This window comes from Ciona robusta, chromosome 12 (genome assembly GCF_009617815.1).
Source record: "Ciona robusta chromosome 12, ASM961781v2".
NCBI lineage: Eukaryota > Metazoa > Chordata > Ascidiacea > Phlebobranchia > Cionidae > Ciona > Ciona robusta.
In genome coordinates this window covers 436,619-455,799 of record NC_143246.1, presented here as the reverse complement: position 1 = coordinate 455,799, position 19,181 = coordinate 436,619, and the positions used below count along the sequence as shown (strand labels likewise).

Below are 19,181 nucleotides of genomic sequence, written 5' to 3'. Positions count from 1 at the left end.
GTCACCAAGTGTATGAGTGATTATTTTGGGGAGATTTTTTTATCTATGGCTTCTATTAGTGAATACTGGGTTGGACCAATTGTCGTTAAGTGTCTTGCCTAAGATTGAAACCAACATGGAGACACCAAGATCTCATGCATCAGTTGTAGCTTTGTAAACAATGAAAATCTTCAACAAAACTGTTTGTGTATTTCATGATTTGTTTCGATAAATTTTTCATCTATAGTTTTTTTTTTACACAAAATTAGTTCCACCAAAATAACACATTTACCTTGTAAGTAAACAAAGGAATGTAACCGTTAATAGGAACTTAAAATACAAAATACTTTGATTTCATTATCACCATATTATCAACCCCCTAATTATGGTGAATCTGCTGACAAAGCAAGATGTCATTGTATATAAAGGCATTTGCAACAGAAGGAAGCTTTATGATAATTTATTGCGCAATTTGTTTTCACTACAATCAGAAAGCTTTCATCACAATCATGGTAATTAGACCCTTATGTACCGAAGCTAATACAACACACACGCAACTAACATTATATGAACTAATCAAGTACCACCACTATGGAGTTATAAACTTTTAGTGTTACAGCCCAGTTTTCCTTCATTGAATCGGTTTGCAGCCAAACCAGCGCACATGGCTCTGTACAACGGTTGTGATTCATATTTTATAATTTTCAAAAACATTCATATTTTTACCTTCTATAAATTATTATAAATTATTAAATAATTTTCAGCACACAACTAGATAGTTAGAATCTAACACAAAATATTCATATGAAATTTGAAACGGATATTTACCAGCATTATTTTGTAAATATGAATTGTAGATTAATTAGAATTGCTACTTCTTAACACAGTAATTTTATGAAAATATTTAGAAATTTAAACTGTAAAAATCACACAGTATTTGATTCAATTGCACAAATTATAGGATGTGGAATGCGATAAATTTATAAAATACTTTATAAAAACTACAGATTAAAATTGCCTATATTAAATTTAGCGTCTTAAAATTAACACTCTGTAACATATAATGACATTTCACCACTTTCTTTCTTTGTGTGATGTTAATTGGTAGCTTTTCATTGTGAAGCTGTTTTGGTTGCAGAATGTTAACTAGAACATAAAATCATAAAGGATAATATTATGGACCAATTTAAAGACATTTCCCAAAACCAACAGCAAGTGTGATTAGGATGATTCAGCCAGTATTTTTCAGCCAGTATTTTAAGATTTTGAAAATAACTTCAACGTGCAGCTTGTAAAGCAGCTGTTGCGTAACTTGGTCGTGCCTGCTTGGTGTTGATGGCCGCAAGCAAATATTCTCGACCCCGATTTGCGTTCCACACCTGGTAACATATGTAAATGGTAAAACACCTGGTAAAATATGTTGTCAACTCTTGTTTTTGGCACAAAGTTATAAACATGGTAGCTTTTGAGTAAGCAAGAGGTATACAAGCCACCTGTGTGATTATGACTGCTTTTGCCCCACCACAAGAAAGTTTCTTTTACCAATTCATCACAACCAGAATATAAAATATTGGTTTAATGAAAATGAAAGTATTTTTATTGACCAAACAAAACTAAGTGTGATTACATATATACCATGTTACAGATACATAGTCTCTGAAAAATATTTACTTTAAAATGGGTTTCAGTTTTTAGTATCAAATTATGGCTCAATATGTTACACGAACCTGTTCAAATTCCCGAGGAAGAACTTCAGCTCCTTTCTTTCTAGTTAACCCCGTGTCTTCTAAACTCAACTCACAAATCTGCATGTCGTCTTTACCTGGTGGGCAAGCATGTTGTTTCATTTTATAATTTTTAAGCAAACTGGTGAAATATAAAAGATATTAAAAAATTGATAACTTTTTGGTCCAAAAAAAATCAGAGAAGTAAATTTGGACAACTTATCAGTGAACACTTGATTATAGACATTGTTGCTTTGTATGTTTCAACACACACAGTAGCTTCAGACAAAGTATAACATAAGCTTCACGACTTCCAACAACTGTTTTTTTTAACTTTTTTAAAAACATTTGTAAGAATCTGTTGTTTTAACACAACATGAAACATTAAACGGGGGTTGAAGAGAACTACGGGGTTGTTTTAATAACAGGGGGTTATACTCAGGTGCAATAATAGGAACTGAAGAATCCACAGCAGTCAAATCATTTTCAAGTTTTGTACAGAGCTATGTCCACTGGTCTCAATTAATTGGAAATATTTATATATGCAGTCTATCAACTTCTAGATTTTAACTTGTACTATATGTAGACTTATACATAGAAATACAGTGTGCCAAAATATTGAAATATTACCCAAACCAATGGTCGATAATTGGTTATCCAAATTATCACCCAACGAAAAATACGCTTTATAAAGTTGCATACATGGTAACGCATAAGTAGGCACAAGGTGTGTTTTTATTGTTCTTTTTTATTATTATAGTATTATAAAATAACATAATCTTAACTTTAGTTTTTAATTTTATTTGTTTTTTACTTACCAGCTACAAGTAGCAAAGGAACTTTATCGGGATGTAATTCCATCTGACGAACGATGAAGTGTCCGTCAAAATGAGCGTACCACCAACCCTTCTTCATAAGATTAGGATCTTGTCCAACATCCGATGGGCGGATAAATGGGATGCGGAAGTATCTTTGCATCCAATGATCGTTGATCTTCCCCGATGCTGCGGATGTTGCGGATGCTGCGGACTTGGCAGGAAGAACCGCCATCGTCTTTGCCATCACTGGTTGTCTTTCAGCTGAAAAAAATATATATTGGAATCAAAAAAATTGAAAATAAAATTAACTTTTTATTCTGAAATACAAATCAAGTTATAACAACAACTTTTGAAAATGGATACGAGAGTATAAAAAAATAACTTCCTAATCAAACTGTATCAAACAAAACATTGAAAACGCAAAGTTAAAAAATACTTAACCACAGTCAAGAAATAAAAACTGTATTTACACATTTGGCGACAACAGTTTAAAAACAGATAATTTATTGCAAAGAATTTAAACTTTACCATTATCGACCACAGTTTGAGGAGCTCTCATGTCCTGTGTCTGGTTACGAGCTTTGTTCTTTGCCTTCCACATGTGGTAAACTTTCAATCGACGATGGAATTCTTCACGACATTCTTCCAACAACTGAATATCTACAAACACATTACGCAAACCATTATAAAAAATAAAAATAGAAAAGCTTGAAAAAAGTTTTGAAAAATTGAAAAACATGTCATTCATTTTAATCCAAAACTTGTAACAAATGCTGTTTGCATTCAACTTTAGTCTTGTTAGTATTTTTAAATAAGATGAATAAACTTTATATTTACTCTTTCATACACAAGCTTCATGCACATTATGCTAAGTCTTAAAGGAAACTAGTAAACAAACCATTTATACAGGATTACTAATTTGAAAATAATTTGTAGCAACAACATATGTAAATATAAAATATATAATTATACAAAGGCATATAGGAAAAGTAAGTATACAGTTTCACGATCAGCTATAACGTTATAAATAAAAAATAAAACTTGAATATTTTCCCAACCAGTTGATGTATTTATTGCATCTCGTAGTTCTGTATATTTCCAACGTGTCAAATCATTTTTACGACCGGTGGGAGAACTTCCGCTTGCCATCGCTCTGTTGGTTAATGAAGAAATTATAACCTTTTTTTGCTACTTAATAATAAACTGAAAAAACAAAACACTGAAAAATTAAAACAGACTATTGACACAACAAAACTGTGTTCACATGGCTGTCTGTTCATACACTTCAATACTTTTACAGTAACAGTGAGAATGGGGAAATATCATAAGGGAAAAGTTTGTATATTAAAATTTATCTTTTTAACAGAAAAGAATCTAAGCATCACAAACATTGTTTCACACAGTAATTGCATAAAATAAAAACACTTTTACAACACCAATGAAAAGGCTTTGTAACCGTCGTAGTAGGCAATTCAACAGTTAATAAGCATTGTCATTAAGGACTAAACAGTTTAAAACCGAAACATTTAGATAAAAATCCTTCCTTACATATGGGCTGTCATGTTTAAACAGAGCAGAAAACCTGTGTGTGTTTGTGCACCATACTACACAGTCATCTATAAAATTCCCACTTTTTTTGCAGTTGCATTAAATCAATACAACAAAAAACACTTTTACAATAAGTGTAACTCAAAGGTTGACAATCACTTGTTATCACTTTAAAATCGTTATCTAAAAAATTCTTACTTCTTTTGCTGTTGCATGACAGTTGCAGACATCGGCAATTCATCAACAAGTTGAGAGTGTCCGTCATCTTTGGCGAGTCGCATCGCAAGTTCACGGTCACGTTTTTCTTGTTCTTCAACTGCGCGTCTAAAGGTAAAACATAGGTAGAAATAAATTAAAAAGATACATTATATTGTCGAAACCTTGAAAATTAAAACTAAACTGATAACAAATTTTTTTTCCAAATAATATAAAAAACCTAAACATAAAATAAATATTTACAAAATAACATATAACAAAAATATATTATAATATAATAGGATGGTCCTGTATATGTTATGGTATATATTTAAATATTTCAATAATAACATAGACATCTCCAATATGACATAACAATTAACATTAGTAGGGTAGAAAACCTAGTTTTAACAAAATAGAAACTTGAATTAAAAAAGGGAAAAAGAAAAAAGGAACAAACTTTTTCTCTTCCTCTGCTCTTCTAACAGCCATCTCAGCATTATAACGTGCCTGTAAGAGCGTAATGTACATCATATAGAAATTGTAGCTTGATTTAGCATTCTATTTGAAGAAGAGACTGACGATGCCATTTAGGCAAAATATTTCTCCAGTACTACTACTGGTTGGACCTGGTTTTTGTTTGTTACGTTTTCATAGCACCAGATTGTAGCTACAATGCATAGTTTTAACCAAATAATTTTTTGTAAATTTCAGGCAAATTATATTTGAGACAAACTTGTTGTAATGTTTAATGCACTAAGTCATACAGTAACATAAATCAGGATGTTTGATGACAATAATATCTAGGCTTTGTTTCAAGGAGTAACATTAGCTTATATAAACAACATACCTCCATTTGTTTTTGCAGTTCATCTCGTTTTCGTTGTTCTTCTGCTTCTTTTTTTCTTTTCTCCTCCATCTCAGCTTTGCTAAAGATAGAAAAAAACTTAAACAAAGTTTCAGTACGTTTAAAAAAACTAGAAAAAAAAAACTTTTTAATAGGTGAAAAAATATTGGACCTATGAAATAACTATATTTTGGTTTTACATTTTTCTGTTCTCTTCTTCTTGCTTCTGTTTTCGTTCTCTCTCTTCCTCTTCTTTTTTCTTTCGCAGTTCTTCTTCTTCTCTTCTTTTTTTCTCTTTTTCCAATGCCTCCTATAAATAGAATACACAATACCAAATATGCACCATATGTTGCTTCACACTCCTTGTTCCGAATATGTAACTTTGTAAGCAACCATGTTTTTGTAAGTTGACTTGTACCCTGGTTATATACCTAACACAAAGCATTGCAAACAAATGAATGTCACATGATATTCCAACACAACATGACTGTTTCAGAACTTGGTCACCGGTGTCTGATTTCATTCATTGTATGCTCATCCATAAGCAGAAGTATTCAATTTTTGGCCAATTTTTTTTTTGTTTGATATCCATAATTTGGGCAACCTATTAGTGACCACTTAGTTGAAAACCTTTACCTCTTGTACTTATACACCTGAATATGCCACAATAATAGCGGCATCAAGCTTTGAACCCAGTACCCATCGGAAATATGGACAGCAATAGTTTTAACAAGCAGAAACTGTCTCGCCCAAACACACATAGCCACAATGGTAGCATCCCTAGTTTAAGTGAACAAGTACCAACCTTTATTTTCCTCGCTTTTTCCGCCTCTTGTTCGGCCATCTTCCTCGACTGAACATCTTTCAAGATCACTTCCTCCTGTTTCACCAACATCTTATAAATCTCCTCCATCTTTTCCTTGCTGAGTATGGAAGCCTGGGGAGATATCAATTATCAACAACATTATAATATATCAAAAATTACTCATGTGATAAAAATCTTGAAACTAATGATACTATATTTATTTAAACTAGTACTGTAGGAAGAACATTAAATTACATGGGTGTAAACCAATTCAGATGTATATTTAAGAAAAACAAGGTAAAATTAAAACCGTTTTTTCATGGAACAAAATATAGTTGGTTATTCCAGCAAGTTGTGATAACTGCGTATATAATTAGAATAGAATGCCTTGTTCATTTTCATTCGAGACTTGGTACAGTGCGAATCATTTGGGGGTGGTGGTACTAAATAATATGGTTTTAACTTCCCAGGATCAGGTATAAATTTTAACTTATTATAATTGTAAAAATACCTAAATTGAAAAGAGATAGTTATAATCTGTCAAAGCAATATTTTTCATAAATGTAATAAAACAATATAAAAGTGATTGCCACAAAATAATAAACAAACAATGCATAAAACTTACCTTAATTTTAGCGATGTTCGATTTGATATCTTTCTCATGCTTTTCCACCTTGGCCAACATTTCTTTTTTATTTTCCTTCAACACCGAAGTCATTTCACGCATCCTGGGAAGTTGACGAAGAAGATGGTGGACTTTCAATAATCCACGAATTCTGTAAACAAGAAACAAAATTAACAGTTTTAAAAACATTGAAAAACGTATAAAATAATAATTTTTCCAGAAAAAAATATTTTACCCTTTTTTTGCATTCGAAAAATAATGTTATTACAACCCGATAAGAATGATAAAAAATTACAGAATCAAATCAAAATAAAAAAAAAAAACATTAAGGATACAAATATTATTCTATTCATCTGATGCAATAGTATTTTATAACATTTTTGTTTCTTTCATTGTAAACCTGTATTATTTAAGTATTTATAAAATGAGGTATTTGGTGAATCCTACACAATAATGGGAAAACACTTGTTAGTTTAAACAATGTTACCTTGGTAGATGTTTCTTTCTAGCAATGTACCCACGCAGGTGCTTCTGTATGCAAATGTATTGCTGTCTTCTCCATAATAATTTGTTTTTCACTGGAAAGTTAAATAAAGATTCACATCTGGTGCCTCTTTAGCAATTCCTTTGGGAACTTTTAGCATGACACCGATGATTTGGAAACCATTAGAGACCAATGGGATGAAACAATTTACTATCAATATCTTGCACATACACCGGAATACAACACAATAGTAGCAGCATCTTGCTTTGAATCTGGTATCTTATGACAAGCACTCGAAAATGCTATTCTACCAACTGCTGCTAATCACTAATTCAAAGTTACAAAAACTTGTATAATCATAGAAAAGTTACTTAAGTTTGGTTCCAGTATAAAAAAACTTACATTTAACAACAGACAGTGCCCCCCACTGTATTTTCCTCCATCGAGCTCGGATCAACCATTTCTCAACTTTCTTTATCAGAATTTTCAGATTTTCTGGATCGAACCTCATGAGTTGATCGAATTCAGCAAACTAAAACATATTTATATTTTATCATCTTTATGATTGATCAAATTCATATCAATCGAAAGAAAAAACAAAGCTGACGATTCTTGCTGGTAATCTCATTGCTAGATAACCTGTATGCATGTTTTTTAGGCTTTTATTTGGTTCATAAAGTTTGAGTTGCCAGAATATCATAATATGCACTTTATCAAGTTGTAAACTAAATTATTTTGTATTGATCAAATCTAACAATTTAATTAACAAAAATACGTGTTATAGATAAATGATTAATTTGTGCAAATGCGAAGATCCACTTTAAAAAAATTTCATAAAAAATTACAATATTATAATAAATACACTTTTTGATTAATATAATTTTTTTTATTTTCACATTTCTAAAAAACATCCCACCTTTCCTGGTGGGATGTTTTTTTGGTTTGAAAAAATTACAATATTATAATAAATACACTTTTTGATTAATATAATTTTTTTTATTTTCACATTTCTAAAAAACATCCCACCTTTCCTGGTCTGAAGAAAACTTTTGTCAAACCAAATTTGAAATCATTATCGTCCAATCCAAGAGCTTTAAACAATGCCTGTAAGTTGATTGGTTGATTTACTTTTTAACTAATACTTTACTTCGCATGAAAACTCGTTAGACACTTAATTTTTTAAATGGACATTTTTAGCCATAAAGAATAAAAAAACTTTAAAAAATATTTTAACCGAAACTTTTTTATCCAAAAGCTGCTGTTTCGACAATAAATCTTACAATCTTCATTATCACATTTAAGGGCTATACATATTCTCTTTATAAAAAAAAGAACAAATTCTTACTTTGCAAAATAGCCTGGGATCCAGACGTTTTAACTTTTCTGGCATAATGGATTTGTACATGTTGTATACAACGCTGAACTGAGCACGTGAGGGGAATCCTCCTTGCATTAGGTCGAGCACAGAGACCATTCCTAAAAATATATCATGAGATGAAGAAGTGAATGTAAGTTGTTTATCCTCGTTATGCGGAGCAGCGACAGTCGTTATAACACGGGTGTTCTGTTTCAAACACGTCGTGCCCGTTTACAACTTGCTATGACCGCAACTCTGCAATCGCTAATTGTTTTGGAAACAATTTTATTAACCCATAACAGACTATTGGGTCGAAGACATCTTGATTTTCAAAGAAAGGTTTCAAATGCAACATTACTTTACCATAGAACCTACGTAAACAGTAAATGTTAAATTGCATCATTTATTTGCCACTTATATTAGGTGATTTTTCACGCCAACATAATCCTACAGCATTGCAAATAAACAATATTTAAATAAACAATATTAAAGTTCTAATCATGGGAAAAGTTTGGGTAAGGACACAACCCATACTAGACTAACTTATTCACCAGAACATTGCAGTTGACTTAGAATTTGCCCCCCTTCAAACAAACTACTTTGCATGGATAAGTTTGGTTTGATGCAACGAATGAAACTCGATCCAGTGTTGTTCAGCTTCTCAAGTAACTGACCAAGTTGTGTCTAAAATTTTGTTTTTACATTAAAAAATGTATATATATCTATAATATAAATGAAGACAAGAGGCGTTAAGTTTAACAATAATAGGCTTCTGAAGCCCTTTAATTTTTGCATGTCAGATGCTGTTAAGCAGCTATTAAATTGCATGATCGGTATATCAAATGCAAAACAAAATCTGGTCATTGAGCTAAAAAGTCTGCTTACAGCAAGTACAAAGCTAGAAAGTTTCATGCAAGCAATTTAGCATCACAGAAGCAACCAAAGGTTCTCACAGACACAGTGTCGTAACCAGGGGGTTTCTTAGGTATTTTTTTTAGAAATTAAAACCCCCTTTATTTTTTTCTGGCTGCGTCACTGCATAAAAGATTCATAAACCCCAGTTTGGGAACTAGTGTACGAAACTATACAAACTAGAAACCAGTCTGTTGTTTGCATAGTTTTGGTTAGTAACTCTCAACCCCCACAAAACTATACAAACCAGTCTGACGTGCATCCACATATTAGTTGTGCACCGCTACAGCAATGCATGCAATATTATACAAATAGCAACTTACCCTGAATAAACTTCCAACACTTACAAAGTTTAACGAATTAATTCGTGCAGTCTCATTTTGTGCCGACATCTACGTAAAATCATCGCTATATAAATTAAGCAGCCTCATACAACGATTGCTCAAAGCCACAATACATGATTATTTACGTCGTAAGCGGTGACAGCAGCACAATTTGCGCAACATTTATCCGGTGTTGTTATACCTTGAATTTGTTACCGACACTTATGAAGCCTAGTTTCCCCTTTGTGGATGTCGTTTTTGAATTTTCAAAAATTTGTGAAACTAATTTGTTTCTGCTACTGGAGACTAACTGTTCCAAAGAATTGTGCAAGGCGTCGTTGTTCTTTTCCACAAATTGAACCTAAAACATGAAAATAGTTTAAGTAATTTTTAACATATGAGTTGCAATAATAAGCTCAATGATATGAGTGTATGGTGTGAAGTGGCATAATATTATGTTTTTGCACCTCAGTTTTAATAAAATACCAGATTTTACCCTGCTGTTAGGTGGATTTTATCCCTTACAAACAAACAGAGCCAAGGTATATAGCATTCGGCACATTAATCAAAAATTCTTTTTCACAAATTGCACTTAAAATTAGAAACTAGTTTTAGAAATTTGGGATCACGCACGGTTTGGTAGCAGACAGCTCCAGCAAAATGTCGGATCAGAAATCCTTCATCATCTCTCAAGTTACGATGGTTGGAGAGCTGGGATTTTCGTGGGATCTAAAAGTTATAAATTTATGAAAACTAAAGTTTTTTTTTTTTTTAGGCATTCAAAAATAAATGGTAAGTTTGCACACCGCAAATTCTGTAAAACCATTGAAAAACTGGGTAAGTATAAACGGGAATTGAGACCATTGTGTTGTTACCATAACGTAAATAATCTTTTAGCGGCACATTCGGTAAAAAACTTTGTGTATTTCCGACGTTTCATCTGTCGTTTGGCAAGACATCATTAGGAAATATTGAGATTTGAGAAGTTTAGGCCCCAAATAAATATTGCACACATTTGCAACTTACCGATATGCGGAAGTGGTTCTTATGTTTTGAATGAACAACGGATGTGAAATGATTATCAGATGATGCAGGAAGTTTATTTTCTTCATCCAGAATATCGAGGATTCCAACACGGGATGCTTCAATCAAATCTGGGGGTAAATATGTCGTGTTTTGAGTATTTAATTAGGAAAAGTTATCTCATCAATCCAAGCCCTAAATTGGGTGTTAGTGGTTAGGATTTCTTAGTTACATAATATGGGATTTTAAGTTTTACAGCTAAAAGCCACCATTAACTTTAAAGACTGCTGTATAAAAACATTTCAATAAATAAAACATCAGCACAAAAAATTTAATTGTCGAAAAAGCTGTTTCAGAATTTTACAATTCCTGGCAAAGACAGTTTATATAAATTGATCAAATATTACCAATACAGTCCTGGTTGTCAGCATATGTGACTTCATGAACCCCCAAGCCTTCCTTGGCGTATAATTCTTGTTCTTCTCGTAGAACTCGTTCGTTGAAGAATTGTTGAAGCTTCTCGTTGCAGTAGTTGATGCAGAATTGTTCGAAACTGTTTACCTCAAAATATTCTGGACATATTTTGAAATAAGATATAAGAATACAAATAATTGAAAGTAGTTTATTCTACTCTCGTTCAAGAGACTTACAACCAAGTGTTTTGTTTCATACACTTTGCAACAGCTTACAAGTTACCATGTATTTAACTTTGTTGGGTAATTAAAAAAGACACATGCATTTGTATGTTTTTAATAATGTGCAACACTGAATTTATTAACAAACCACTGCGCAACACTGCAAATGGTGAACCCACTCACCAAATCCAGCAATATCGAGGATCCCAATGTAGCCCTGGGATGATTTGAATGGGAAACACTGGTTTATCCTTGACACAACGTGGTCAAACAACCTCGAATATATCGCCTTCGCTAACGCCTCTCTGGCATTGGATGATTGAGCTTGTTTCAGCGGAACTCTAAACAAAAAAAAAAATTTAAAATATACAATTTTTTTTAATAAACATGTTTTCAACCTTAAATGCTAAATCATTGACATCTGTTGCTACATAACTCAAAATTATATAATTAGTAGCAGTTGCCATGAATTTGAATGCGTATTATAAACTTACTTTATCGTGTTGGTTTCCCCAGCAGACCTCATGCTTCGTGTAGTGAGTGCTTCAGTTAATGAATTTGCTTCTAAACCGAGTAGATCCGACGTTATCTTCACTGATGTTTTGCTTTCTTCACTCACCATGCAACCACCTAGATAGGATGGTATAAAGTTTTACAAAATTGGATAATTTTACAAAGTTCTGGAAATAATGATTTTGTAACTAAACTTTTTCAAGAATAATAAAATAAAACAAAAATTCAATCTCAATTTCATTTGATTGTCACGGAACATAAAAGTTCAAGACAAATATCACTGACTTTCACTGAAGCTATGGTATGGAGTACTATGCAATTGGCTTTAACTTCCCATGTCTAATGTAAGGAGACAAAATACGGCAGTAAGTTTCCTGGCCTACTACAGATATATAAAACACAATCATATTCTACCTGATGAGCCTCCAGCTTCTTCAAATGTTATATTACCAAGATGTAATACACCAGCCACCACTTGAAATATATCCATCATGTCTTGGTGTGAGATTCCAATCTGCTTCATGGATGACAAGAGACGTTCATAATCTTTGTAATCGTTGAGTAAAATATCATTCAGGGAACCCTTCTTTTTGTGCTGCATTGGAAAATTAGAAAATGTTGAAATGAAGCCTTCATATACGAAAAGTTTTTAGGTTTTGTAAAGGGAGAAGGTTGCAAGAGGTTATATATGTAATGCTTGCTTTGAAATATCCAAGAATTAAAAAAATGTAGCATTGAATTTCTCGACTTCTACTTAAAGTTGTGATGAACCATTTATAACTAATATTTTATTAAACTTGGTGCATTTATAACTTCTATCACAAACTAAGCATTGCAGTGACTTGGCAAAAACAGTTATTATATTATGTATTAGTTCTGATGGGGTCACTTTGTGAGGTGAAAACATTGATAAGTTTATTACGGTTGAGAAACACTGACTAAAAGTAACATCCCAGTCCATCTACATTATTTATAACTTATAAAAATGGTAATGTTGTCTTTAATACATGCAGTGGATAAACTACATTTCAGCTGCCTCTGCAAAGTAATATAACATTATATAACAATTTAGAAAAAAAATAAAACAATATTACAAACTAAACATGTACACTGTACAGCATCTAACCGGAGCCAACAATTTAAAGTGAACAAAATACAGTAATCATATTGTACTAAATATGGCTCAATGCCTCAATCCATTATTGGAAACATAAACTTATTATTTACCTCATCAGATAAAACACCTTTAACTTTTGAAGCTTCAACATCAGTTAAGAAATATTGAGTGCAACCATTTCTTAAATACTGGAAAATAAAATCACTTTAATACAATAGTTATTTGAGCACTTACACTTTTTTTGGTTTATCATACTTAAACCGTGGAATTCGTGGAGATATTTTAGCAAATGGCATGAAACAGCTATGAAAAAGTTGGTTAAATGATAAAGTGCTTGGACTAATGCTGTGCCACATACACCAACTTTACTTGAGTAGTAAATACCACTGAACCTGAAAGTCTGTGGCACATGATTGATAAATTGCTTCGTAAACTATGTACATCTTGTTTCAATGGCTAAACCATTGGCTTTCAGGTTCCATGGCATTTATTGGTGGAATTCTTTTCAGTAAGTTTAGTATATGTGGCACATCAATGGTCCAAGCACTTTATCACATAACTAAAGTAAACAATACATGTTGTGAGAATTTACTTTGTTACCAAGGTATTTACATATATGCCAGTTCAGATAACTATCAAAGTTAAACTTATTTATAATTTGTTTTCGCAAAAACTTAAAAAGCAAACATGCCTATTTTTAGTATGTTCAGTAAACATTATTAAAATATTTATTTTATAGAACTGTATTATTGGTTGTTTATCTGTAAACATACAATATACTTATTTATTTAATTACCAGAATAAATTGAAAGAGCTTAAGGAGCATGAAAATCACATCAATTTAAAGCCACATTAAACTTTTAAAGTTTGTACATCCAAGACCAATCAGCAAAGGAAGTGGATTAAATATTAGAAGAAATAATTATTAACATTGTTTGTTGTAGACCTCAAATACAGCATCGGAACGGTTGTCATGCCGCAGCAAATTAAGTTGTATAATGTAGAAGCAATCGATGTAATTTACCCTGAAGTTATCGGGAGTTGTAAGATGCAACCTCGTTCGAACATCATCGGGCGCTCCACAACATAAGCGATAAAATATGTGATAATTTCTTTCACGTGAATTTTGCATCACAATTCGTGATTTCTCAAGCAAGTAGTGAGACACAAAACCTCCAACAACTTTTCCCTGCAAGTACAAGTTGGGTTATATATATGAAACTATGAAAATTTAATAAAAAGAAGATTAATATTTTGTTGGTTAGGTAAATGGCATGAAGGTTCTATTTAACAATTTAACGCATGTAATTGTCTGTGTACTTTTCCATACACTAATGCAAACAGTAGGGGTTAGTTTTGCTACATTATATTCTGTAGGGATAAGGTCCCACATCATGCCACACAATTTAGGATTTTAACCAGGGTTGGCCCATTACACCAACACCCAGGGGCTTCTATTTGAACCTCAACCGATGTTGAAGCTTGTTGAACCACAAAGTTTTATACTGATAAGTGTGTAGGTGTATATGACCACCACACACGATGAGCAAAGGACTTGCCCCACCACACAAGGATAAATAATTAATAATGAATATCAAAAGTCTTCAATATAAAACAGATATTGTATGTTGGACCAACCTTAACGAAATGAATTTCGACAAATTTTCCAAACCGACTACTGTTGTTATTACGCATCGTCTTCGCGTTTCCAAATGCTTCAAGAATTGGATTCGCTGAGAATAAAATTAAAAGTCAATAAAACTAAAAACCTGTGTGACACATCAATTGTAGAGTGCTTTGCCAATTGCCACATCACTAATGTAAACAGTACATGGTAGATGAAGCATTTTTAGTAAAACCCAATTAATCTTTAGATGAAATTTTCGACTATTCGTTTTCGCAGTTTCGTAAAATAAAAATATGGGAAATTAAAATGGCAAAATTTGCAGCAGACATGGACATATTAGATTTTTACCGCAGATTGAATTTTTACCACAGCATGGATTTTTACAACAAGTTTTTACCTTGAACAATTCTTTTATCAATGTCATCCCCCGCACCATAGTTGTCGGCCAGATACCTCAAAACAAACTTGGTGTTTTCGGTTTTTCCTGCTCCACTTTCACCAGACACTATAATAGATTGAGACATCGACAAAACCTTCATGTCTCTGTAGGCTTTGTCAGCTGGGTAAAACAAGAAACGAAATTATTTTAATGGTGATCTGTTATTATCTAATACCATCTAATACAGGTATGTTATTATCTAATAACAATCAACAAACTAATACAGAACATTAAAAGAAAAAGTTTTGTTGTGAGGGAATAATGTTCAAGGTTTGGGAATTGTGTTTGAGGTTTGAAACTAGAACATTTATAGATTATATTTGGGATTCTAAATTGAAAACAATCAAACCAGTGTTGTTTTATGCAGTAAGATATTGGCGACTATTTTATATTTAAGCAATTTTTTAATTCGGCCTATTTATTGTGTAAAGCCCGAACCTTTTAATAAATGTCACTGTACTTTGCCACATAATTAAACAAATATTACACTGGCATTTGCCTTTTTTGGGTCCCAGGTTCAGTTAAAGAAACAAGAAAGCAAAACATCAATGTCCATGGTGTTTTTTAAAGATAAGAACACAATTTATTATCTAACATTATTACACCATTTGCTACACATGTAGTTTTGAGTGGAATAAACAACATGGCATTTGACTTAATGGACCACAGCCCCAGAATCCATTTATTCTAAACATGTGACATTTAAAATGGTTAACCTCTAAACTCTTTATCTATATTTCACCCATTACTGCTTTACAGAATACCATTTCACACATTTTAAAATATTTTTCCAGCAAGACCAGATCATGAGGAAAATGTTGAAATATTTTAATTTTTAAATAATCAGCATTAACGTTGGTTTTGAAGCCACACCATAAGCAATTTAGAGGAATTGTAATAAATATTTCATTACAGGTTGACTTATCAAGTATAACGTCATCCAACAATATCGAACAAGGCGCGTCAGTGCTGGGTTCCTCCTACCACAAATACACATACTAGTTAATGTTTAACAACTGCCGGTGGAGAATTCATTGACGTAAAATATCTAAACAAGCAAAGTACCTTACAATGGGCCATACTTGAAATGACTGTGTAAGCACCGCCAAAGCTAGAGGACAAATTTCAAGATATTTATCTGATAAGTTACATATTTGCCATTATAGTTTCAACAAACTTTCATTTTGCTGGTAAATCAAGTATCACTGTTGTTTTGTATTCCTATGTTTTTGTTATCTTGTTTAAAGCAAAACATAAACTAATATCCTTTTTTTAATTTTAACTGAGTTTGTCTTGTTAAAGTTTTTTTTTAGTGTTTACAATGTCAAAAAACTTAAATATTTCGGAAACATAATGTGTACCAGGTTTCCGATCTACCATTTATAATACAGTTTATGAAATACAAATACAATAAAACATTTTCATATTCAAGTTCCAACTAAAAAAATAGATGTTCAAATGTTTGTTAGAGTGACAGCCCCTCAATTAGGTGGTTTAACCCACAAACTAATTTAGCAAAACCAACATTATTGAACGTCTCAACTTTTGTTCAAGTGTTTACAATCAGCGTGTCATAATGAGATACATTTAGAATATAAGTATGTTTGTATCATTGCCTTTCATATTATATTAAAATCTTAAGATCAAAGTTCCAACATATGTAACTTTTTTTCTAGCTACCCCACTGATTATAACGTGTGCATTACATAATACACGTAACTTTACGGATTATAGCTTATGCATTACCTATAGCATAACAGTGAGGAGGTTGAACACCAAGTGACTTTCCCTTGTAGTTCTTCACTTGTTGTTGATTGTACAAGGAAGGAACATCTTGGTACGGGTTCACTGCTATCAGTATATTGGCAACATAGGTCTGAAAAATAAAATGATGATAAATAACTGCTGGGGTGATAGGCCTATATCGCAGGTTCCATATAAAACCAAGGGTTATGGCCTAATGGGAAATAAAACTTTGTGATAATGGGCCTATTTCTTAGAAAAATATGACCCAAGATCTTTTGGGGTAAATAGCCTCACAGCAGGATCTTAACTATATAGAATAGAATAAAATTTATTGGTTCAATATTTCTCGAACTGAGTGCCATGGAAGTGGTTTTAAGCAAGCTGTGTTAGAAAACTTTCACTTTATTACTCCTTCAACTTTCATGCAACTTGAAGTCCAAGCAAAGTCTTTTTTAACTGGTTTAAAATTAGCAGCTAGAATAAAAATAACTTACGTAAATTTTATTTTTTTTGTAACGTAAACGCAGATTATGAAGCAGTGTAGCTTCATTGAGATACATCAACGAACAATTATCATCTGCATCTTTCTTTGTGTCTGGTTCGGCAGGAAATACTTGGTTATATGAAGCTGTGATCGGCTGCATAATAAATATGTTTATATGTTTTAAAGTGTTTTGTATATAATTTCCTTGCTGCACACGTTTTTGCCTAATAGGTTACTATAGACTTTTGTAGTATGTGGATTGGGATTTATCATTTAGCAATTGTAATACTAAAGTTCCAAATATAGTATCATATGAACTATTGCAAAAATACACAACATAAATCTTATTTTCTCTTTAAATTTATCCCAAAAACTAAATAATCAAAGATATAGGAATTAACATAAAAAAGCCAGTCTTTATAAACATTTTATTTTAGCGTTAATATGGTTTTGTCTTCTGTGACAATTTTAAGTTTACAAAAGAACTTTCGTTGCTAAAGTCTGTTACATTAATTCCATATTATTTAAGCTAGCTGTAAAAGTCGGTGGCAGTTGCCACGAACTTTTAGGTTCTGAATTCTTGGGACCTTAGGAACTTTTTTTCAGACTTTGGGTACTAATTAACTTTTCACACCACACCTTGACATTTGTAGCTGTAGGTTGTACAGTGATTGTGTTGTGACCGATATCAGTGATCGTCCCCAAGACAAAACCATGGTCGGCGTGCGGACCCCACACGATACGACCGTTATCCATGATGGGAAGTCAAGCGCTTTCCAACATTTGAAACCCTAACTATTCATAAACAAACCATTAAACTAGAAACATAAAAATATGAGATAATTATGTATCAATAAAAAATCATGTGCATTCGCTAAAAGATTCAGTGCTAGTGAAGAGTTCGTCCCTATGTTATATGCTAACCAATAACTAATTGTAACCTCTAAGATGTGCCTTTATCTTATTTCCTTTTGGTTTCAGTATGACCTTAAAAAGAGTATACAACTAGTACCAAAACTATTCATTAATTATATTTTTGGTACTAGTTGTATAAAAAAATATATTCATTAAGTTGTAGTACATGTATGAGGTATCAGATGCTATATTCGCTAGCTGTATTAATACACCTTATGACAATGCTGGTTGGTTGGCCTATTCTCTACCACTGAACTGAGGTAAACATGGTTAGGTATTGGAAAACACAGCATTACATACAAACTTAAACATGATTAGCTCTCAAAAACATGGATCGCTATTCATGAAGCTACAATACACCCTCCAAACGTAAGTCAGTGTCGACGACATTAATCGTGCAGTTTACCCATACACCAGACGCACATGAGCGCTTTGTGTGTTTTATAAGAGCGCGTGCGAATGTGTGTGTGTGTGTGTGTGTGTGTGTGTGTGTGTGTGTGTGTGTGTGTGTCTGTGTGTGCGTGTGTGTTGTAAATAGCGGCAGACGCTTTCTCTCGATAGCGGTGACGTCACTGGCTCAGACATAAACCTGCGAACCATGAATGTACATACGCTGTCGTAATCCTTTTTTTAAATGAATGTATAGTAGGGTGGGGTAATATGGGACATCATTACATTCTTTTTATCTCGTCCCATTTAATAGTATACAAGGAACATTCAAAGAATTATAAAACTACATCCTCACGACTCATATAGACCGTTGTTAATTATTTAAAATACGATCGGATATTATGTGCTAAAAGTGTCCTGTCTTCCCCACCCTACTGTATAGCACGGTGGGGTGATATAGGACACATTATTATTCATAGGATTTGGGTGCTAAACGATATCCCATTTTACCCCACAGAAATGTATGTATATGCTGGTAAAAAACACCACTTAAATAAATAAAGGCATGATTTCCAATTGATGTCGTCTTGTGGCAATAACATATCTTTTCGTTGTTCCACCTTTTTCCAAAATCTTTGCAACAGTTAACCACAGTGGAGATACAAAAAAAAGGAA

The 19,181-nt window shown here is 32.5% G+C and overlaps 1 protein-coding gene across 2 annotated transcripts; it reads right to left on the bottom strand.

Moving 5' to 3' along the window:
• Positions 1–423: 423 nt before the first annotated feature.
• Positions 424–18,474, bottom strand: LOC149726057 (unconventional myosin-VI-like). 2 transcript variants are annotated; one of them, XM_089890271.1, is made up of 31 exons: positions 17,841–18,473; positions 17,212–17,355; positions 16,718–16,847; positions 14,930–15,091; positions 14,544–14,638; positions 13,930–14,094; positions 13,016–13,093; positions 12,203–12,383; positions 11,770–11,905; positions 11,459–11,616; positions 11,048–11,212; positions 10,644–10,771; positions 10,251–10,346; positions 9,820–9,978; positions 9,618–9,686; positions 8,934–9,066; positions 8,371–8,501; positions 8,052–8,129; positions 7,428–7,557; positions 7,029–7,119; positions 6,542–6,692; positions 5,917–6,048; positions 5,312–5,421; positions 5,115–5,193; positions 4,725–4,774; positions 4,268–4,393; positions 3,580–3,674; positions 3,050–3,181; positions 2,522–2,782; positions 1,707–1,801; positions 424–1,358 (listed from the first exon to the last, which is right to left on the bottom strand). In XM_089890271.1, the coding sequence occupies exons 1-31, from the start codon at positions 17,955–17,957 to the stop codon at positions 1,257–1,259; spliced, it is 3,879 nt and encodes a 1,292-aa protein (XP_089746397.1). In that variant the 5' UTR covers positions 17,958–18,473; the 3' UTR covers positions 424–1,256. The 2 variants fall into 2 exon arrangements, with proteins under 2 accessions (XP_089746397.1, XP_089746399.1); XM_089890273.1 differs by lacking the exon at positions 9,618–9,686 and having other exon boundaries at positions 17,841–18,474.
• Positions 18,475–19,181: the final 707 nt, after the last annotated feature.